This window comes from Parambassis ranga, chromosome 14 (assembly GCF_900634625.1).
Source record: "Parambassis ranga chromosome 14, fParRan2.1, whole genome shotgun sequence".
In the NCBI taxonomy this organism is placed as follows: domain Eukaryota; kingdom Metazoa; phylum Chordata; class Actinopteri; family Ambassidae; genus Parambassis; species Parambassis ranga.
The window spans coordinates 14,081,973-14,105,701 of NC_041034.1; the positions used below are offsets into that span (position 1 = coordinate 14,081,973).

A 23,729-nucleotide genomic window follows, 5' to 3' on the forward strand; every position below is an offset into this window, starting at 1 on the left:
TTGGCCCTACTGTGCTAGGGCCCTTCTCCAAAGTATTAATATATAGTATAGTATAGTATATAACTAACAACTTAGCACATGTCCACACAAATGGAAAGATGGCATTTCAAAATATCAAACTGTAGTATAAGTATTCTTTGTTATACTGCACAAAATAAGGAAAAAATTATAGTACTTTTAAAACTGCAAAAATAACCATACTACTATGACATGTTCTATTTTTTTACACAATATTATCAAAACACTACTTATATGGTACAGAAAAAAACATTCTATATAAAAAAAACATACTATAGTGTGACTTGTATTGGCTTTGGTATACTGTGGCCATTTCCCCATTTACAAAATTATCAGAACAACATGAAAACAGTAAGTTATACAGCACAGTCTGTGTCTTAATCATGTTGTAAATTAACTGACAGAAAGCCACCATGCTGCTCTTGTAAATCAAAATTATTAACCCATGGAGGTCTGGATTTGGAACCATACTCAGATTTCATCACAGGCTAATCCAACTTGAGTGGAAGTTTCTCAAGACAAGTCAGAATGAGGCTCAGTAGTGTGTGTGGCCTCCACGTGCCTGTATGACCTCCCTACAACGCCTGGGCATGCTCCTGATGAGGCGATGGACGTTCTGAAGGATCTCCTCTCAGTCTGTGGTGCAACGTGGTGGATGGAACGAGACATGATGTCCCAGATGTGCTGGATTGGATTCAGGTTTCCAATATGACTGCCTTTTTAATAATACAGTGGATATCTGCATAGAATAATTATCTTAGGGTTAGGGTTGACTAATGACCTGAAAAGATCTTGTAGATTTCCCATACACCACAGCTGCTCAGGACTGAGACCTCCTTCTGTCCATAGAGGGTGGGTATTCTATCTGCCAATAAAGGTGTTGAGATCTGTTCGGAGTTGAGGGAGAAAGATGTATTGCACACCAAAAAGGTGAACCCCATCAGAAATGTCAAGCAGACTGTTCTCCAGGGAGTGAAGAATGTGATGGTCCTTTCTGGTGACTCCAACCCAGACGTCATGCCAGTTGCTGTATTCTGCAAAGAAATATTAATTTGTACAAATCTATGCTGCTAATGAATATCCAACCAATCATATAATGCAGAAGGAGACTAAAAACTAGCAAAATGTCTCACCTCTTATTATAAATACTTTTTCCTGAGATGAAGCTTGCGCTCCCTGTTCCACGTCTCTCTCTCCACAACCTAATACATACAACAATGCAATACAACATACATAACATACATATTAAAGGGTTAATGCAATTCATAGGAGTAATGGATGTTGTGCAATGGTTTGGTGTAGACATAGTGTGACTTGTATTGGCTTTGGTGGCCATTTCCCCATTTACAAAGTTATCAGAACAACATGAAAACAGTAAGTTATACAGCACAGTCTGTGTCTTAGTCATGTTGTAAATTGTTCCATAAAGCTGTAAGGTAAACACAGAGCACAGGACTTTTCACTCTGTAAGTTAGGATACAGGGTTTAAAAGGTCAGACCTTTGCTTCTCATGTGTCAGTTTACAGCTACCAGTTATACAAACAGGTAGCTGTTTACTATTCTCAGCAGTTACACGTATTTTTTTATTAGATGCCAGCAGCAATAGAAACAGCACATGGATCAAATGGGAACTTCTCTGCACAGACATCTGTGGCTCTGCTCCTCCAGCATATGTCGGGGAGTCAGTGTGTTCACAGGCTCTCTCTGTTCAGCGTGGACTGCATTAGTGGACGTCATGTGCGAGTAATGAGCTCAGCTTGATCAAAAAGTCTCTGGATCTGCTGTATCATCTTCGATGAGCAGAGGTGCTGATTGTTGTTCAAAGACGCCCCCTTGTGGACAAATGACCAACACACAACGAGTCTAAGAAAATAGAGATGCTGCTTAGATTTTAAAGAGGTGATCTTTGGAGCAGCAACTGACAACATAGACATTTACTTTAAATTTATTTTGATGGTTTTATTTGGACTGTTATTAACTCTATTTGAGTTTGAGTTTTTTGTATTACTCTCAATGTACTAAAATAGTCTTCCTTAATTGTGTAACTCACCTGTTTGATTTTATATTTAAATATCTGTGCAGACAGCAGAAGTCTAAAATCTCACTGGCACACTCAGCATTTAGATTCATTAAACACCTACATGACATTTACTGAATATGATAAATCTTTACGCTAAGCGGAGGGATTGGACCCAGTATCGATGAGTGAGAGTCTAATAACCCTTTTGCACGGCCCTGTCCTGTATTTTGTGTTATTGGTAACTGGAGTAAAAGTTATTTGGTGACCTTGGACGCCATCAACACTGCAGGTGGTGTATTTTCACCACAGACACACACCATGTCAGTGGAATTGAACTGGTGTTTACCAGCACACCCCCCTCAATTTCACCTTGATTACTGTGTACTTCATGTAGGCCACATGGGGGGGGGGGGGGGGGGCGTGATGGTTAGTGCACTGGTGCTCTGAGAGATTGTCCTGTGTACATGAAGGTCACTAAAAGGTTTGATCCTTGTATCAACAATTCTTCTGTGCTGTGTTTCTGAAAAAGATGTCTGAAACTTCTTCACGCCTCTGGAATACTGCAAAAAGGATGAGTGCACTGTGATAAAATAAATAAATAAATAAATAACTACAAAGGTGAGAATCAAAGACAACAATTGTTTTACAGAGGCCACACAGTGATCTCCTCCAGCGGACTTTAACATGTTTATTCTATCTATGCATTGAGTTTAGCAGATCTGAATTAGGCGCTCATTGCTTTGCATGAACAGTCATCCTTCATTCCACTATGTAATCAAATTATCCTGGACACATTTATTTCAATTCAAGCAGAAAGGAGAGGACAGATGGTTTTAAAAGAGGGGTGGAACAGGAAAAAAACATCTCTAAAGGGGGCTGAGACTACACTTATCAGCCACTTAGCAGAACTCATACATCCATCCACAGGATGTTTCATCACAATTCACACCTTCATTCATGAGTTTCATGTCGTCATCAGTCGTTTCAAATGGAGGCCCATAAAAGAAAACCTATGACCACACATCAAGTCAGTCAGAAGTGAAGAAACCTGCACAACAAGAGCCGAAATCTTTGTTTTATATACATGTTACAAGAAAACATGCAGCAAAATGCTCATGTGTTACCAACATTCTCTATAAAGCCTCATCCTTGGTCTCACTCTTCTGTTGCCTTTGGTTGGGTTTTGTAAGTCACAATGTGATTTATACCATACAGGTCAAGAACTGTTCTTCTCACACTAACTGTTTTATGAGGCCATTTCTCTGTTGAGTCCTTACATGCTGCTTATTCTTGATAGGGGGACAAAAAAACCAGGGGCAGTGTATCATCCCGGAGCATCTCCTGCTTTCCTGGGATGAATATATCAGCCCTGACCAGACCGTCCCTGACATTTAGTGATCTGTGATGATCAGCATAAACCTTAAATCACCAAATGTCAGCACGGAGTACTTGCCAAAGTTTGCAACCGATCTGATGTACATCACGGTTCAAAGAACAACTACAGCTGGGCCAGTTCCAGCTTTCACCCTGAGGTTTAAACACTGAACCCCTCTCTGAGTTTAATTAACATCAGCAGAGTGCTGGAAATGTGTGAGTGCAGGAAGAGGAGAGCGGGCTCAGATGGTTCGGGAGCAATGGGAGAGCACGCACACCAGGGCTACATCTAAGAGCATGGTTATTTTACTGTGTTGCTGCACTTGTCATGTATTACATACAATACTAACATGCAAATGTCTGACAAGCGTTAACCATATATTGTAGCCTATTAGCATGCTAACAATTGCTCATTATTACCAAACACAAAGTGCAGCTAAGGCTCATTAGACTGTCTTTAGCTTGGATGATTTGGATGATAAATTATATATTATATCATATGTGGAAGGCCCATATAGGCTGTAATAGAGGGTTGGTCTGCAGTGCTTGGTGCATGAATATATATTAAATATAATATGTGGACATTAAAAGCACTATGGTATGCTATATTGTGCCCGTAATGTGAAGCTTCTAAGACTCTTGATGTAAAATGCAAAGCAGTGTTGAAGAGCCTCGATACATTCATGCCATCATTATTATGGCTCATTGAAACCCTGCGATTATGCAGCGGACTGTCATCATCCATCACCCAAGCTGTCCATATGCTCAGTGGTCTCAGAAACCTACAAGTATGCCCCACAGTTCAGGTCCCTGTGCTCCATAATCCCACACGGCTGATCCTTCATTTCCTGTTTACCCACAGTCCTCAGACACTTGTGGACGAGCGAGAGGAAGATGGAGTAAGTTACAAAAGGCTGAAAATCCATATATGCAGGAACGCACTGTGACGCAGGTGTCGCTTTGGCTCTGCGCTAAAGAGATTCAGATTCAGATTATTGAAATCAGACATGACTCAGATGATACTGCAGCTCAGATTATATAAAACAAGACAGGGGAGCCCAGCGGTGCCTCCACACCGTCCACACTGCAGGAGCTGCCGTCCGGCTGATGGTTTCCTTTTGGTCATGTCTAATATTCTTCCAGCGAGCTGCACTATATTGTTTGCTGCTAGGTGGAATTAAGCTTTGTGTGCTAGTGGGCTGGAGGAGTGGGTGTGGGGGTGGGGGGGCATTTTGTGTGATATGGGCCATTGACTGCTTTTCCATAGCTCAGGAACAATAATGAGATTTTTTTTTTTTTCAGAATATCAGTGCCGCCATTCAGCGCGCTGATTGTGTTTATGAAATTGTGCATACATCTCTCAATGCTGGAGCAGGGGATGGGAAAGCTATTTTCAAAACATTAGCAAATTGTTTTCTGTTATTGTGCAGAGATTGATAAGAGTATGTGTTGTCTAAACACACAGACAGACATACAGGCGGAGGGAAACAAAAAAATAAAGGCAAGAGACTGCTGCTGTGAATGTATCACCATGTCTTCTGCTATTATTAAGCTGCGGAGAATTTAGTTATGCTCACAAGTAAAGGTGTTTTTTAACATTAATATAACCATTAAGAAAAGACAAATGTGATCACTCTTCTCATGAATATGGTGTTTTTATTGTATAATGACAGATATGAGGACGACCTTGAGCTTGACCTTGTCGTTGGCACATTTCTCACTCGCACACATTGTGACAAATTGCTCGAGATTTCACTCAAATCAGCTCTTATCTGATTACAGACCTCTGCGTGGCAGTGTTAACCAGTGAAAATGCTTTTGCCCCTGCTCGTGCGTGCTGGGTTTCAGCTCTCATTAGTGTTTGCAGTGATTTCAGAAGCAGCCAAACTGATTTTCTGAGCTTTTTTTTTCACTGCGTTGCAAAAGGCATGGAAATTCTGATATCATAACAGGAATACTTTGTAGATGTGCTCTTTGATGATACCATATCACAGCTGGAATACACTGCGCCGTGATAAGGCTGTTTGCTGACAGTGGCTCTGGACATCAGAGGTGTCACTGACTGCCATTTTAAGGCTGTTTCTCCGACTGGGATTTTAAATCCTCCGCACACTGTATGAAGGCTGACAAACTTATCTTCGCTATTTCTAACTTGCAGATCGGTGTGAGCTTTAATGCACATCAATCAAAATTAAAACACATCACAACAGGATGTGACAGCCAGCATGAAGATAGTGTACACTGCTTTTAGATGTTGAACAATTAAAGGACCAGTGTGCAGAATTTAGGGAAGCCTATACTGGTGAGGATGCAGGTTGCTATGGCGACGGTTACTTTCTTTTCTTTTCTTTTCTTTATGTTTATAGTTCTACCATTTCTGCTATAAAGCTGAACATTTAACATCATAGAGTGACGTTTTTGGAATCAGCCTCTAGTGGCCATTCAAGGAACTACAACCACACCCCAGTATTTGGATTCTTTGTGCTGGATGGAAGAGGATTTACAACCTATAAAACACAATGATTTGTGATTTGTAGTAACAGGTGATGATGCACCACTGGAACCCTAACTATAAATTTCTCTATTCCTTTTTGTTATGCTAATAAATCCCATTATTCCTACACACTGGTTCTTTAAGGCAGAAAGTTCTGAAACACTATTAGCTTCATCAGGCCTCTGACCTGCATTCATCCCCCTGAACACATTCATCTCTCATTAATGTATTTGTTGCCATGGGAGGCCTCTGCACTGTAAGACCTAGAAATCTCACTGGCATCTGTTTTCTTTCTTTCTTTCAGGCTTTAGAAGGCAGAAATCTGCAGCACCCAGCCCAGTAATCATTAATCCATCTGTAATGATCTCACCAACACAGACACTTTTTTTTCTCTCCTCCCTTGGCATTTACTTTGTATTTTCACCGTGTCCTCCAGTGATAATTGTCACTCCTTACCTGCCTCTACAGTCTGCTGCTCACTAGTTCGCTCTAAGGCAACTATTGATTCTGGAGCATCATCAGATCCATGAAGACAATGATGATGAACAATGAACAGACAGCTGCATCCTCTGTGATCTGGGCCAAAACTGATGGCCTTTGTAAGCATGTAATGCTTCATCTGGTGGATAATATGAGAGAAAAGAGGAACACAATGTGTGAATTTTCTGAGTCACTTAGCTCATGGCCTCCTCTCTGCTTTATATGCTGCCAGCTACATACTGCTCCCAAATTACTCAGGCTATACAACTTTGAAAAGAGGCTGTAAACATATATATATATATTTATTTCCTCTGTAAATATTATATATGTTGAAAAAAATGCTGTCAAAATCACACAGAAAGATAATTTGCTAATCCTTCATTTCAAATTAAATTATAATTAGCATCATTTATATTAGAGGAATAATGAAGCAGTAATGAGATCACAATCGTGTTATCTCTGCAGTTTGTAAATGAATACACGAAAAGGGAAATTTTATGAAGTTTGAAATAGCTCGATGCTGTTAATATAAAGATAAATACTTGAATCCACAATCAATCATTTGGCTGTGAAGTATGGATATACTATGGATTATGTTATTGATAACCCTGCGTCAGTTTGACAGGCCCCTCGCTGTAATGAAAAGCTGATGCGAGCTACAAAACAATTTCAATATTAAGACACAGTCAAAATAATTTTAACAGCAGCTCCACAGCGACGCACAGCTCGCTCCTGTTTGTTTCTCAAACAATCCAGGGGCGGCTTTCAAACACCAAGCCGCTCCTGCCTCGCAGACTGTGTTTGCCATTCCCAGAAGGTCATTTGGTTAATGCACATTTGAGTTTTCATGGACTCTTAACTAGTTTTTAATCAGCAATTATTAGTGAATTGGAAGGCTGTGCAGGCGCATGACTCTCTGCTGGCGGGAGAGTGCCCATCAATGTCACGTCAATTTCCATGCCAAAGGCTACATTAGGCCTGGAGTCTGCGAGGAAACAGCCACCTGAGTGCCTCATCTCCCCATCCACAGCAGTCTTCTCATCAACTATTGACTCTATTACACAGCTCTGTCAAAAAAATTTTCCGCTTCAAAAGAGGAGCAACCATTACATGGCTGTGCAGGGAGATAATTTAGTGATGCACAGAAAATTAAGTGCATATCCATTGAACATTGCTCATTATTGCACTTGAATTCCTTACAATGCCAGGCTTGTGTGGGGATCCTGGATGCATCCCAACCTTTCATTCCATTCCCATTTTCAAGGTATAAACACAGCTTGATTATTTAGGCTGATGTACTACATAAATAGCTGTCATTTTCATCTATATCTAACCTACCTGTAATTGGCAATTAAACATGCCAGCATCTCAGACTAGCTCTTAATTACTGTGAGGGGCCCTGAGGTGTCCTCGCAGGCTGAGGATGGAGGATGGTGGATGGTGATGGGGAGGGGGAGGGGAATTTGTGTATCACCTGCAGCACCACATCACAACATGAATATGCATGGCGGGCAGGTATTCCTCAGCTCTACTTGTCAGGCGCACTGAGGTGACAACAGACCGCCTCTTGAACTACCGCTCCTTCATTATACCTCCATGGCGGCCGCGGCGTTGCCACTTGCTGCTGCCGCCGCCGCCACTGCTGTTGTTGCCACGCTGCCTGCTTGCTGTGGCATTTCTGCACACCGTGGCTTGTTTGTGTTTGCCAGGAGCTGTCACATTCAGCCTGTTAGTACTGGCCCATGGGAAATTCACACAGAGCTGCTGGTATGAGGTGAGGCCATCAAATGAGCCTGTGACATGCCGCTGTATGCACTCGCTTGGTGTGTGTGCATGTGTGTGTTTGCTGCCAGTCAAAAGTTTTCTGAGCAGCCTTGAACTGAATGTAAAGGGTTAAAAGTGAAGGCTTATGACCTTTAACCTGTCACTTTAATTAGGCAGCCGCAGCAGCAGATGCACTAAAAAAAATCTTTTTTTTAAAACGCACATCACAGTTAAAGGCTTAAATATTACTTGCAATATTTCTTCTTCAGAGCAAACTTTGATTCCACAGATTAACACAGCTTCCTTTTCTCTGCCGTGAGCTGACATTTAGCTCCCACGACGACTGCTGATTGTCTCGCCGCTCCCAAGACCTGAATCCTTGTATTTAAAGGGCCGGCAAGAAGTGCCGGAGCTCTCTGATCATAATGGCACTTTTAATTAGCACTTAATTAAAGGCAGGTGGACTGGAAAGGTCAAGCAGTTAGGGCCTCTTAAGATGAAAACAGTCGGCGTGAGCATCAACTGTTTGATGAATTTCTCTGCTAATTGCAGTGACCTGAATCTGGACAAACTGCACACACATCAGTGCTGTTAGTTACATTTGTTTACCACATTATAGCTCACTGCATATGTCTCTATAATGATTGTACTCAAACATATAAAAATGTCTGCAGCGTGAACTAAACTTCTGGAGCTTCAGCTGTGAAAAAAAAAAACAGAGCTGAGAGTAGTATTGATCTGAGTCAGAATTCATAGATCACCTTGTCTAAATGAGTGATGGAGCTGTCGGGTTGTTGGTCTCACTTGACAAGCCCCCACATTAAAATCCTAAACCCTGAACTTCAGTTGCATCTTGCGTCTTTGCAGCAGAAAACTCTTTAACACCATTACTGCTGTTGCCAGGTTAGGGTATGCAGGACAGAATAGTGTCGCAATAAAAGGAACAAGACAAAAAAAATCCTCTGAAAGAAGGAAAAAGTTGCAGCAAGAAAATCATTTCACCATCTCAATCGAGGCTGCTTTTCTAAGGCCTGTTTGCTCATCCTCCTCAATCACATCCCCTCAGCATCAATATTATCAGATCAGCTAATATCGATGCTCTCCGTGAGATTGTGCTGAAAATAAAAAAGCACAGGGAGAGACCACTGAGGGGCAGCAGAATTACACGCCACTACTTTTGTTTATTCCCAGCTTTCCACCATATGCACCTCGGTGCTCAGACTGTTTAATCCTGCTGACTTATGAGTGACCTCGAAGCATCGCGGCGCGCTGAGAGTGAAGGAAATGCATTCCTGAAAGTGTCCACTGAATGTGTAACAATGCTGAGACACAAACACAACAGTGAAAACGAGTAATATAACAATTCAGTTTATTTTATTTATTTTCCAGACAGACACATCAATTTCTGGACCACAGTAGAGGATGGAAACCTTTCACAGACATTTTTTTGTCAATATTATTATTTGAAAATACAAATATAAAATTAGACTTTCCACATTTGATATGTGAGAGACCCCCATCCATTATTATTATCATTATTATTTTAGTATATTTTACAACAGGGCTTAAGCAAGCCATATGATAACCTGAAAGATGCTTTCAGATGTCAGTCAAGTCTGTCTGTCTCTCGCCATAAAAAGTCGGTTAACATAAAAAAAAGGGGCAAGTGTTAGGAATGGGCAAGACAGCAGTGAAGAGAGCTCTGTGCTCAGCCTGCAGAAACATGGAAGCACAGCAGAGCCTCACACTGCCGTCCATGCGGTCTGAGGAGCTTCCAGGCTCCCCTCTTGGCCATGCGGTCTGCTCCGAACTCACGACAACACACGCCAGGGGTGAACTCTCGTGTTGGTATAAGCTAACAATGATTCCACTACATGAACTGGGTGTAGCTGTGTGAAGAGTGTTCAGTATACAGCTGAGGTCTCCAGTCTAATATTATTCAGACAAGTTCAGGTGAGTGTGAAAATTGCAAATATATATATTCATCATTATGCACACACACATATATATATATATATGTTGCAATTATGTGTTTTAGTGATGAGCATGGGTGAGATGGCAAATGGTTTGAAAGGGGGAAATCCACCCTAAAACACAACAGCACACATTTCTGTCACCTTGGAGGGTTCGCTCTGGATTTTTGTGAACATGAACTGATCTTTGTTATATCCTGCGTCAAGAGAGGCCAGCCTATAAATAGTAATGTTAGTGAGTCACTCTGTGGACTGGGAGACTAACTTTGTGGTCAACAGGACAGTATCCAGTATCTCTCAGAGATAAGGGCACATCGTCTTGGTTTAAAACCATTAGCACCACTATGAATAAGCCTCTTTTTTTGGATATAAATGCTCTAGACACATTCAATGAGCCTTCAAAGTCAGTCTAACTCATTGGAAGTGGAACACAGTCTAACAGAAAGTCCTTGCCTGGTGTCCCAGCTTCTGGGAGATGGCAGTTTCTATTAAAAAAACACACTCCAAGACGACAGAAACCTCATGTGTGTGTGTGTGGTCTCAGGGTTGGGGCTTTCCCACTATGAATGAGTTTATATATATATATATATATATATATATATATATATATATATATAAAAAAATTTGTGTTTGGCCATTGCCTAGCACTTGCCTCAAGATTCAAGTTTAAATGGATACGGTAGTACACTACAAATGTCAACACCTTCCAGGTTGACTTTTTTTCTTTTTTAAATTATTTTTTTTTCATAAACCAAGACCCCTCCCCTCTTCCCCAAAATGGATAAGCTAGTCTACTAAGATGTGTAACATTCATCAGCTGTAAACTGCTGTCAGTTAGAGAGAAAATGAAATTACAGCAACAGAGCCATGCTACCTTAAAGTCCAAGCTACAGGATCACAAAACAATCAAGATTTTATATTGCATGAGGGAGAATGATCTATGTCAAGCTGTGCCCCCCCATCCCTAATTCATTGAATAAGGTTTAATTATAGTGGAAGAGCTACCCGGCACCACAGCAGTGTATTTTTTTTTATACTTGTTGCAGGTTGTCAGATGAAGTGACAGCTGAATTGGATTTGGCCACAGCTCCTAATGAGCTTCTTGTTTGGTGAAAATAAACAGGAAGAACACTTTTCTTTAATTCTGTCAAAATAAAAGCCCGCGTAAATAAAAGTTGGACTTCTGTTATATCGGTTTTTCACACACTGAAATGTGCGATGAGAGAACAAAGTGTTGTTTGGGTTGTATTTTGTGATAAATTATTTTAAAAGTTGACAATAAATGTTCTTATCTCTCTTCCTTCTAAATGTTTAAATCACAGACAGAGCTGCCATATACTCCATACTGCATTATACAATGTGATTTATCAACAGCAATGCTAAGTTAACAGTATTCAATTTAAAGACCTAATGAGGTGAATGAATTCAATACCTGATATTAAAAACATATTATTATTTTGATTGAACTGAACTGACCTTATCGGTACGGCAGGTTTGTTTTTGCTTGGAACGCAGCTGCCTCTAAACATTAGGTGATATTTAAATCACAGCTTCGAGAAAGGAATTTTAACCATCGATCGATCAGGCCTGACACACCGCGGAGTCAGTTTTTACACTGAACCATATTTATGATCAGATGGAAAATAATCTGTCAGATTATCTGAACTAAGAACAGCTGTATGACTGATTTTATGACTAATCGCTTATAAATATATTCAATATTTTTTTAATCACATAAAATCTTTGTCTATGATTTGAGTTTTTATCCCTCTTTAAAAAAAGAAAAGAAAAAAAACATTCTAAAAGAAAAGTTTTGCATATCTAGCATTAGCATTTAAGGTAGTATGGCACACCCCTTTAAAAACATTCAAGGGTGGGGATCCAAATAATGCCTTGTGTACAATTCCATCTTACAGCAAACTATTTTCTCTATTGTTCATCCATGAGAGCTTTGGTTAGCTGAAACCATGTGAGAGTGGCAAAAACAAACCAAAAAAAACAAAAAAAACAAAAAAAAAAACATACAGGGAATAAATTACAATGAACCTCTAACAAAATAATTGTCTGCAAATCTCAGAATAACATGATCATTGAGAGAAAGGTCTATCTTGACTGGTCCTAAATCCACTAAAGTCACTACAAGTATTATATTAATGAGTCCTATATAACATCTACTTTGTAATTACAGGAGATAGAAAAAGAGCGAGAGAGAGAGAGAGAGGGAGGGGGAGAGGGAGGGAGGGGTTAAATATGAGAGAAAGGAGAGGTAGAGCAAAGGGAGAACAACAAAGAGCACTACACTGGTATCAAAGACAGCACTCTGTTTACAAGTTAACTGTGATTTTTTTACACACTAATGAAGTACATGAATGATCAACAAAAGATAAGATAGGATCTCTGAGGATGGGGGATGGAAAGAGAGAAAGTAATGGATGCACAGTACATTTTAATAGTATATTACAATTATTCATATATAAACCACAAAGTATCAATAAAACTCTGATTAAACTTGAAATCAGCAAAGAAGCATCTTTCTTTTTTTATAGTTTTGTATTTCTTGTTTTCTTTTACATTTGAACATTACAAGGGTTTTTTTTCTCTTTTTTTTAACTCTTTAAATTATTACTTCATCACTCCTCCATGCCATTTAGAAGTATCCAGCATATTTCTTTACCTGGTTGTTTTGAAAGAAACAAAAACAAAAAAAAACAACAACAAAGTGGGTAAAATAAAAAAAACATTGATGAGTTTCAAATCCAGACTGGAGCACATTATTATTGTTATTATTATTATTATTAAATGATGAGTAAAACCATTAGTCACACATACTGTGTGCCACAGATAGTGAATAATTCAGTGTCATCTTGCGACCCTGTATAAATATCCTCAGATGAGACATGGGTCTAATATAATAAAGAAATCCTCTGCAACAATATCAAGGTACTATTTTTCAAGCTGTTAACTCATGTGTGAATACATGTAACCCCCCAAAAAACATCCTTCATATACTATCCCAAAGCACAGGGCCGTTTTTTTTTTCCTTCTTCTTCTCTTTTCTCTTTAAAAAGCCAACATATACATGTGCAAATAGGAAAAAAATGGCCTGTACTTTACTACTCACAGTGCAATGATTACTTGCTTAATTACCTTTCAGTGTTTTCATTTTTGTCTTTTTGTAACCACGAGAATAAATTAAACCTGCCAATGATTCCAACAATAGAACTCACAAAGGCTGAGGTATGGTATCAAAATGTTTACTTTACCTAATTCATTCAAAAAATAAAACAAAAAGAAAAAGATCCAGAGAAAAAGTGTTAAAAAAAAAGAACAAGCAGGATGAAACGAACTTCGACACACAGCTAACAAGTTCCTCTCAGTATAAAAGTGTCAGGATGCACAGAGCACTGTAAAATGCTTGGTTCAAGTTCTAATCTTCACATCTAAGTACAGTGTGCTTTGGATTAAATCACCTTTTTTCTTTGAAATGATACTGATATCTTACCCAGTTAGACAAAAGATACCAATCAGGCTCTGCTTTGTTTTTTTTTTGAATTATTGTTATTATTTCTCAAAATCTGCCTAAACTCACTGGTTGTAAATTTGCTGGTATGACACTTTGTAAAATTATTCAGCTTCAGTATTTACAGAGCAGGTGTGTGTGTGTGTGTGTGTGCGCCTGTGGGCTTGTTATACTGTCTTCCAGCAGGAAAAAAAAAGTATAATAATAATAATAAGTGTTTACAGCTTTTTTTTTCTTCTATTAACACGCTATAACATGTTCTTTTTGACACACCATCACAAAAATATGCTATTCTCTCACTGAGTTGGTTATATGCAGTGACTGGAATAATATGTACAGCTACATTTCTTTTTCTCAAGTTTGAATTTTCACAATGTAGTTATATGAAATTTTGTTATAGCATATATATATATTTCTAAACAACAAAAACAACACTTATAAAAAAGGACCATAAAAATATTGGAGTCCTCTTTGTATTGCCCAAAAATAGGTAATTATGGTTAACAATGAGACGTCACGATAAAATAAAACAGCTACTAAGATTTATTACTTAGATACCTTCTTTAAAATTGTATTTTTTTTTCCTCCGATTCATTCCGCAGTGAGCTTCTTCTTCTTCTGTGTTTTTTCTTTTCTTTTTTTGGCGGAAACATCCCACCCTTCTTTCCTTCACACTACTAACCCATACAAAGATGAAGACTTGCAGATATTCTTGGCTATGACCCATGTTACTTCAAACAAAAAAACCCATTTACACAACAATACTAGAAGATAAAATAAAACGACACAAAATTAAACTAGAATGACTTCCTAATAAAAAAAAAACAAAAACCAAAAAAAAAAAAACCAAAAGAGAGCTAACAGAGGAAGGAAACAGGTGAACGAGCTCGACGTGAAACATCATACCAAACCAGGTGGTGAAGTTATAGGAGGTTTGGATTATAGTACAGCAGTTGTTATTTTTCTGAGATGACTAACGTTTTCTTTTTCTTTCTTTCTTCATATGCTTCCTGCTTGCGTTCTTTTTTTTTTTTTTTTGCCCGGGTGACGCTGTAGTGCTTGAAGTTGGATTAGCGTCACCTGCACACAAAGCCAATTAGAAACTTCTTCCTGTCTTTCCTGGGCCACCAGATATACTCTGCTGGGTGAAAGAAAGGGAAGAAAAAAAACAAACATCAGCATTAGAAAAGACACATATATCTGCTGACAAATGAATCTATGACTTCCAAATAAAATATTTTAGCCTAATAGCATTAAATGAATGTGAAAGCACCAGAAACTCACTTGCTGTGATTGTACCGTATGTTCATGTAAATATTCTACAGCTGCCTGACATGCTTAGTGGCCAAAGGAAGAAGAAAAATACAAATCATACGTATAAAGGTCACATTTTACTATATTGAGAGAGGTTTCGTTTTATCACGTTAACAATTTAACCACGAGGGGGTGCTGGCTGTGAGACATGGTGCAGTACTCCAAATCCTTTCGAAAACTTCATTAAAAATTTATCATAAAACATGTAAAGGAACTCCACTAAAACATGACAATGAATGGCAGCAGGTGTGGCAACACAACTTTAATCATTACATATAGTAAAATATGGCCTCAATACATACATATATAGATTTCTCTCTCTATGGCCACTCTGTGACTCCGTGTATACTAATCATGAATATTCATCCTCTCATTCTTGGAATAAACCTAGCTGTACTGCTTGGCTAACCAAACACATTATAATGTAAAACACACACACACACACATCATGTCTACAAACCCAGCTGACAGCAGACAAAAAGCCATGACGAGTGTGTGTGATACTGTGTGTGACAGCTGTGTTGGGGCCACGTTAGCATTAAGAATAAAATGATTTTGTTACTTTTCATTTACAGCTTTGAAAAAAAAATGAACATCAAAGCTGCTTGTTAGTCACATGTTTGGGATTTGAAGATTAATTTTAGTCATTGTGGTGAGAGTTCCGACAACCTGAGCTCGGGTCAAAAATAAACCACACTGTATGGATGACAAGGTACAAAATTTGCACTGCTACAAAAAATATGTGACTACTTTAGGGTGGAAACATTTCAAAAATGTTAAAAAGAAAGAAAGAAGAAGAAGAACTGGTAGCATGTGTGTGTGAGTGTGACTTTACTTCAACTTTACTGAGGCAGACAAATCATGACTGATACTCTTACAGTGGATGAGCAGCTTCTTCTGATGGTTTTTTTTTTCCTGTCTTTAAGACGTGAAACAGTCAGTCAGTCACACTCACACTCTACTACCAGCTCTGCCATGACCAGGGAGGTGAATAAACAACGAGATAGACTGATAGACAGTAAATAAATGCAATACCTCTGATGAGATGGCAACCGGCCACCTGTTCAATGGTATCCATTTGTAAAAGCTGTCGCAATCAACGGGCCCTAAAAGTGTACAGTTAGTGCTTTTGTCAGTATGCATTTCAGAGAGAGAAAAGTGAGTATATATCATATCAACTTTCTACCAGCTAGCATGAATGTGAACGTTTTTGATTCAGTTGGATCATGTTGAGCGTCGGAGCAGACAGCCGCCGTATCATAGCAGCTATCTTTTCATATAACAGCTCGCAGTGACTGCAAAATTACAACAGGAAGACATTTTGATGGTAGAGTGATGTTAGATATGTGCTCTAAAGTAAATGATTCATACTGCATTTAATCATTCAAGACACATTCAATTCAAATGGGCTCAGGTAACAAGGAAATATAACAAGGAAATAATACACACAATCCCCATTCATGCTAACCTACACAACTGCCTTGCATGCGGAGAACAGCATGGTAAACAGCCCTCGGAGATCAGTGTGTTTTTCAAGTACTGAAAGGTTTTCATTATGCAGCTCAGTTATCAGGACACTGTGAGCGCTCCTGCTGACAGGTCTGTAGAAATCCTCTGATTCAAACGCAGCAGTGAAAAGAAGCACTTTCAGCAGCGATTATTTCTCTTTATCACCTCAATCAACTAATTGCGCTCTAATTGTCTTGCATAAAAAAAAAACAGTTAAGTTCATTACTGCGTCTTCACAGTGCCTGTTTTCATACTGGCTAAAGGGATTAATAAAATCAGCCGAGCGTGAGACGGAAGGGACAAATCAGTGGATCTGAAGTCATCCATGAGGTCGTGAGATGTGATGATCTTATACGTATTCAGTTCAGCAGCATCCTCGGTAAAGACGTGAATTATAAAGCTCGTTTTAGTTCTGAATCATTTCCTATTTTAATGTTCTGAATAGAGAGATCATCTCGGCGAGAGCAGGAAGTCAGAGGGGGCCGCTGCGTCACCTCTCTGCTTTACTGCACTCCGTTTGATTCACTGGGTGATTCTGAAGAGCTGATTTAGTATGTGGCACAAATGGACTTTCTGTAAGGGAATCTCACAATCTGGCATGAAACATACCACTATGTTCTTTTCCCATGAATAAACTGTGTTCATCTGTTTACATAACATGTTGAAAAGGGAAAAAAAATCTGTTAGAATTTGCTGTTTTTTTTTTGGCACTGTCTCTACATGTTCGAGCTCACTCATAAACTACACGGTTACAAACTGTTGCAGCAAACAGAAAATAATGGAAACAAATGGCCTCATTTCCATCTGTAAACTATCTGCTGGTAAATCTGCCTTGAAAATCAGCCAGCCTGGTCTTTCATAACAAATATTTTGCTTCCTACGTGGAGACCAACAGATTATGGCAGATAGCCAGCGGACCTAAAACAATTAATAAGAGAAGCTTTGCTTAGAAAGCAAAAAGGCAATAAAATGCTTTTTTTCCTCCCGTTAAGCTCCTGTTTTGCCTGCGTATTATGAATTCATTACACATGCTTGCAAAAAAATTAAAGGGAGCTATTTCACCATCTCATGAGCGATTTGTACAGCTGACACTATCCCATACAGACTGTGCATTCTAACAGCTAGAGGAGGCTCCTGCTGATTAAAAAAAGTTAGAAATTATCTTACAAAATAAAGATTTAAAAACACACTGCAAGTCATAATTTTCCTTCTGAACTTTATCTTAAACGCCCTCGACCAGACTTCAAATGGAAGAACAAACAACGGCGGTCTCATTTTACACGTGCCGCAGTAACCAAGTACCTTCTGGTTATTACATCAGGAAATTCCAGTTAATGATGTGGACTGTAAAGTTTTTAAAGAGTGTCTTCACCCTGCAGTCTCGCAGAGCTCGCTCGCGCTACTAATGGCTTTGTCGTTATTCCATCTGAGTTAAGCCATGCTTTAATTAGCGTCTTTCAGAAAGCAGGTGTTATTTTTATAGTTTATGCTTTGTCACTCAGTTCAGTCATGTAAAAGCAGCACAAACATGCTCCCAACGTGACTCTGACAACTAGGACCTGCTGCACTTTGTGAGAGAGGGGCCGTAAAATTCATGTGGAGACATTTTTTGCTTAATTATCCAGTGAGGTCCAATGAAGACTGACAGCAAATGAAAGTAAACACTTAACTGAGTCACTTGGCTACACAGTCCAAAACATAACAGAGAATGTCTAGGCTGCTATATAAGTCTCATTTTATCCGCCAGCAAATAACCCTCAAAGTGCGTCACTGATGCATTTGTCTCAGGCGCTCTTGTCTTGTAGGCTAGTTAGCTTAGCTGCTATCCATATCTTTTGTGTAAGCCTTCGTGTAACTGCTCTCACTGCCTGAAGGTGGACACACACTTTAAAATAAACCTTTGAGTACACATGGCTCTGTGAATGACTGTACAGGTATAACCTCCTGTTTAACCAGCCCTCAGAATGCTGCATGTACTGAATCAATGAGGGTGCCAGTCAGATGAAGGGCCCTCCTGACTTTGTCATTTGCGGCAGTGTTGACAAAGCATTCTGGGAAAGATTAAGGAGGCAGCTGAACAAACAATGTTGTAGCTTCATTATCTAGGTGGTTGAACTTTCTCCCCCTGTCAGTGAAGATGTTCTTTGTGGCTTCAAGATGATCTCTCCATGTCTTGGGTTTACACTAACACAATGGTCCACGTCAGTGCTGCTGTCTTTGGCAAGAACACAGAGGTCCAGGCCTTCTGAGCATTTCTGTACTGTCTGCTTTGTGATTATTAAAGGAAGGCAGGGTTATAAACATGAAGCTGCCCTTCACCTAATGTACCACACAGGCCATGACAGAATTCACTGTCACACTCTTTGTTGCTGACACTTATACTATCCTTTTCTAGCCTAAGGCTCATGAGTTGACACGGCAACCTGCCGCTAACTGATCAGCGAGGAAGGAAAGAAATGCAGCAGCATGAGGCTGAGCATTAGCTACACCTGGGCAAGGACACTGGGAGAGTTTGCTTGAGAGCGTCCTCGTGATGGAGCAAACTCAAGCTCTGGGACAGATGGGATTCTAAAAATAAAAGAAATTTGTTCTGGGCAGGTGACGCAGGGTTTGGAGTGAGATGATTTGTGCAACTGCTGAGGGGAATAAAGATTTGCATTTGACACAGATACCTTTCACGGGTTTACACCGATGTACTGCCTGCTAATCAGACTGAACTCTAGAGCTGTTTTAATATCGCTGCGTACATTTTCTCTATTTTGACGGTGGTAATCTGACAAAAAGAAGATGAAGGTGCAGTCAGACATGGCAGGAGGTCTGAACGTAAGTACTCACTGTGATGCTGGGGCCAAACCCAGAGCCAGGCTGAGGGCTAGCAGCACTGATGTAGTTGCCCACAGCTGAGTCCTGGCTACTAGGTCCATACAGGTCGGCCACAGGACCCGGACTGTTAGCACCAGGGAAACCTCCGGGCCTCGATGGGTTGGTGCCTGCATACAAACACAACAAGGAGCAGAGAATCTCAGAGACTCCCAACAAGGATCACTACAGAACATCCAACGACTCAAACTGATACATTTAAACAAATAAAACAAACAAAACAGAACAAAAAAAAAAAAACACATTACTGGATTCATAGGTCGGTCTCGAAGGACTTGCTTACAGCCTGGTTTGTAGATGCTTACTGCTTTTGAGACTGTATCTTCAATTTTGTCTGCAATCCTCTGACAGTGCAGGCATTTTAGGTCGAATTTAATGAAACTGAGGGTGAATCCAGTATGAGGTTGGAAATATATTCTACATGCTGTGTGTATAATGCACAGGAGTAACATTCACTTTGTATAATCATGCACAACACAAAACAGGCACATTGCTAAAAATACTTTCATCATGCTAAGAAACTAGTAAGGTTGCAGTGTAAGTGTTTCCATGCATAATGTGAAGGAGTAAACAACATTGGCTGTTGAATAAGAAGAGTAACACGGGATTATATTTTTTAAGGATTAGAACCTTCTTTTCCTATAAAAGCTACTTTTCTATATGACTTGATTGAGTAGATACAATAGATCAGCTGTGCAGTTTTTTTTAGTCAGCTGGAGCATAAAGCAAAAGAGGTACGTCAGACGAGAGAAGAAGGCATGAAGGGGAAATATAAAAGCTTGACCCAAGTTCATCTGCAGGTCCAAAACTCAGGAGGGGGGGGGGGATAAAAAAGAAATACTGTACATGACTTACCACCTTTGGCCTGTGAGTAAGAGCAACTCAGACTAATAAAAAGCCTTTTGAAAATCCATATGCCCACTAAAGGCCAATAACACAATACAAGGAAAAAAAACAGTCGGGAGAAAGAAAAATGCAGTGATCTCTTAACAGCAATCTCCTTTGCTGTCAGCTTCACATAACCCTCCATCTCACCCTTATTCACAGACTGACTGTGAAAAAAAATGGCATTAAAAAGAAAAACCTTCCGAGCACGGAAAATGCTCCATCTTGTGTATATATGAGCTCATGAACCCTGCGATGCCTGAGAGGAGGTCTCTGCACAACAAAACATCACAGTGCTACTGCGTCCGATGCGTTGGTGCACACGTGGTAAACTATCATCGTCACCTTGTTTAACATATCGCTGCTCCATCTATCAAAGCTGTATTTCAGACAGGTCCATTAGAAGCACCTGAAAAAACATTCGCTTTCATGTATGGCACTCGAGAAAAGTGAAGACATCTCACTAAACACACATCTAAAGGAAGTTGACACTGCTGGTAAACTGCAAGGACTTTAAACAGCGAGCGGCTAGTGCTCTTATCTCGCCTGCGCAGCCTCCAGTAGGCTGGCTTATTATATAATTAAGGATTTTTTTCAGTTGAAATGGCAATCTTCATTTCCTGAGACTGGTGATTTTTATTGGGAGTGTGGCTCAACCCTCTCCAAGTGAAACAGGCTGATCATTTCATTTGAATGTAAGGGCATGCACTGGATGTGCGTTTAGCTCGGGGAGACAAAATACTGGCACAACAGTGTAGTTGCGTGTCCCCTGTGACACAGATTCACGTGTAAGCATTCTTTATTAATATTTATAAAGACGCTGCTTATGCTTTTGTTTTGTACTTGTGGCACAGACACAACTAAAAGAGAGAATATTAATCGATGCTCAGACTGACATGTGTTTGTAAAAGGAAACCTGTGTTTGTGCATTGCCTGCCTGTATCCTCCTATTTATTTTCTTTTCCATTGTGAACAGGAATAGCACTTTGTACCTAGATCTGAATATAAACCCAACACTGTCCTGTTCTCGGCACAAATTTTTAATCTGTGGACCAAGCTGACCTCTTTCAGGCCCCTATTGAAGAAAAAAAATCAATTATATTTCCAGAAAATCAGTCACATTTGCTTGTATCTACTTCAAAGGCTGTAAACATAAACACTATCATTGTCTCTGAATTCTTATAATTAGGGTCAGGTATAAAGTCTATTCCACCAACAACACGCACGTACAGCACGTTACCATGCAATCAAGCTCCGTGCCCTCTAAGGTGAGACGATCCTAAGCTTTAACGACCGAGCAAGACTCAAATAATATTTAAGGAGCAATGAATGCACCGCCCGGTTGTGATGGAGCAACTTACAGTAAAGTAGCTGCTTGCTGCTGGTCAAAAAAAGGATCTATAATAAATAGCTGTAATATACTAATAATCAGCACACAAGGCTTTAAAATTGTATCTATGTTTGCAGTGTTGGCTCCCTACTACACAACAAAGGCCTTAAAGAAACCATTCACAACTGCAGCAAGTTACATTAGTTTTATTTAAGAGGCTTGTCTGTGTACTTTTTTGCTGTTAGCTGTGGTAAAGTTTGCACAGACAGACTGCAGGAAATGCCAACAACTGCCCGGGGCAGCAGGCCAACAGTTTAACCATTAGACAAGGGAGTTGGCCCCATAACGCTTCCTTTATTAGCTCAAAAGGGTGACAGGACAGCCTTTTGTTTTCCTTATTTGTTATCAGACACAGAGAGGACACATGAGTCTCTAGAGGGAGCTGCTGTGTATAAGGTCACCACTGTCACCTACATCTTCCATGATAGCGTTCCACTGAACTAGATCCTCAGCGACTTTCAATGAAATAAACATTGGTGGTATGTCATGTCAGTGCGGAGCATGTTAATAACAAAAAAAATACACTGTGAATTTTTTGCTAAATCTGAAGACGCCTCTCAACGAAGCAGGATGGCTTTATAATCATTTCTGTGTGTTGCCTGCAGTAACCACAATGTGCGGTACTTGTCGGTGGAATCTCATCTCCAGCTTTTGAAAAATTACATAAGATAGAGGGAAGAAAAAGAAAAAGAAAAAAAGAAGAAGATGAAAATGTGCTTGTGTTGCAGAGTAATGGCTGTATTATGCAAAAATGTTGTCTATTAAGTGTTCAACATTGTACAGCATTTCTACCCATTCCACACACTAATAATACAAGCAATCATTCTTACACTTTCAATGCTTTAAAGGGCTCGGTTAAAAAGTGGCACTCACTCCCACACTTGCGCTCTCCTTTTCAAAACTCACAGAAACCTGAGCTCTGTTAGAGAGGCCAGTGTACTCTCCGACACCATCAGTAGTTAATTTGTTCACATGCAAATGAAGGATTACATTCTGTGTGTGTGTGTGTGTTGGCCCCTAATGTGCAAGCAGGGGCTGGAACATAACTTCACAAAGGAACCAAAAAAAAATCTACATTAAAAATTGAAAAAAAAGGAGGAAGAACATGCAATGCTAATTCATCAGCAAGACTTCTATATTTTTTTCATCAGGGGGGATTTTTCATTTTTCTTAACAAAAGTAGAAAATATATCAAATAATAATGATAATAATAATAATAGTAAAAAGAAAGATTCGATCATCTGCATGGAATAATGTCATGAATCAAACTGAAAAAATCCAAAAAACGTGGATGAGATAGATGCTCTTATACAAACCTGGGTTCTTAAATTGATCCGGGCTGTGTAGGTGCTGTAGGGGGGAGTTGCAGGCGGAGGTGGCATGCTCACTGTGCAGCATCTGAGCCGCTTGGGGCCCCAGGGAGCCATAGTCAGCAAAGGAGCAGGGCCCCCCCCTCTGGTCACTGGGCGCAGAGTAAAACCCATAATCGGGGAGGCCTGGGAGATACAGTATAGGGTGGGGAGGGGGAGGGGGAGGGGACTCCATCATTGTGGAAAATCAACTGTTTTTTTTTTCATCTTCAAAGTCAATGTCCAGATTGTCAGACCACAGCTCGGTGGTGTCACACCGCTTTCTTTTAGGTTACATACGTACATTTTGTCTACTAGTTGGCCCTCCCCGCCCTCCCTCCCCAGCGCTTCCTGCCATGTGGCCAGCCCCCCCTTGGCATATGGTCTGTTTTTGTATATAGCCCTAAATGAATGGACACATTACTATCTATCCCTGAAATGATACCAATAACAATAAGTACAAAACACACATTAAGACCAATGCCTTGATATTTTTTTTTTGGCTTTTGCTTAATTGGCCTATCCCCATGTTTGTTTGCAGTCATTAAGCAGTGAGATAAAACTGTCATTAAAAAACAGGTCAATACATTTCTCATTTCAAACCAACAATTCTTGGTTGACGTACCTGAAGGAAGCTTTTGTCATTTAAATGAAAAGAAACACAAAGCGCAACAATCAATAATTAATTTAAACCCTCTCTTTTTTTTGACCGGTAAAATCTGATAAGGTTTTTTTTTATGTGAATGAGCTACAGAGACA

The 23,729-nt window shown here is 39.7% G+C and overlaps 1 protein-coding gene across 14 annotated transcripts in view; it reads right to left on the reverse strand.

The window, feature by feature from the left end:
- Window positions 1-574: 574 nt before the first annotated feature.
- The window catches only part of msi2b (musashi RNA-binding protein 2b), a 211,990-nt gene continuing 188,835 nt past the window's right edge, over window positions 575-23,729 (reverse strand). For 3 of the 14 annotated variants that reach the window (XM_028420827.1, XM_028420825.1, XM_028420818.1), the window contains 4 exons: window positions 22,938-23,117; window positions 19,302-19,456; window positions 1,152-1,220; window positions 575-1,052 (listed from right to left, as the gene is read on the reverse strand). In XM_028420827.1, coding sequence (XP_028276628.1) covers window positions 1,158-1,220; window positions 19,302-19,456; window positions 22,938-23,117 — 398 coding nt within the window. In that variant the 3' untranslated portion in view covers window positions 575-1,052; window positions 1,152-1,157. Of the gene's footprint in view, window positions 1,053-1,151; window positions 1,221-12,549; window positions 14,785-15,992; window positions 16,064-19,301; window positions 19,457-22,937; window positions 23,118-23,729 lie in introns of those variants that run through there. The other 11 variants (XM_028420833.1, XM_028420830.1, XM_028420828.1 and 8 more) reach the window with 7 other exon arrangements.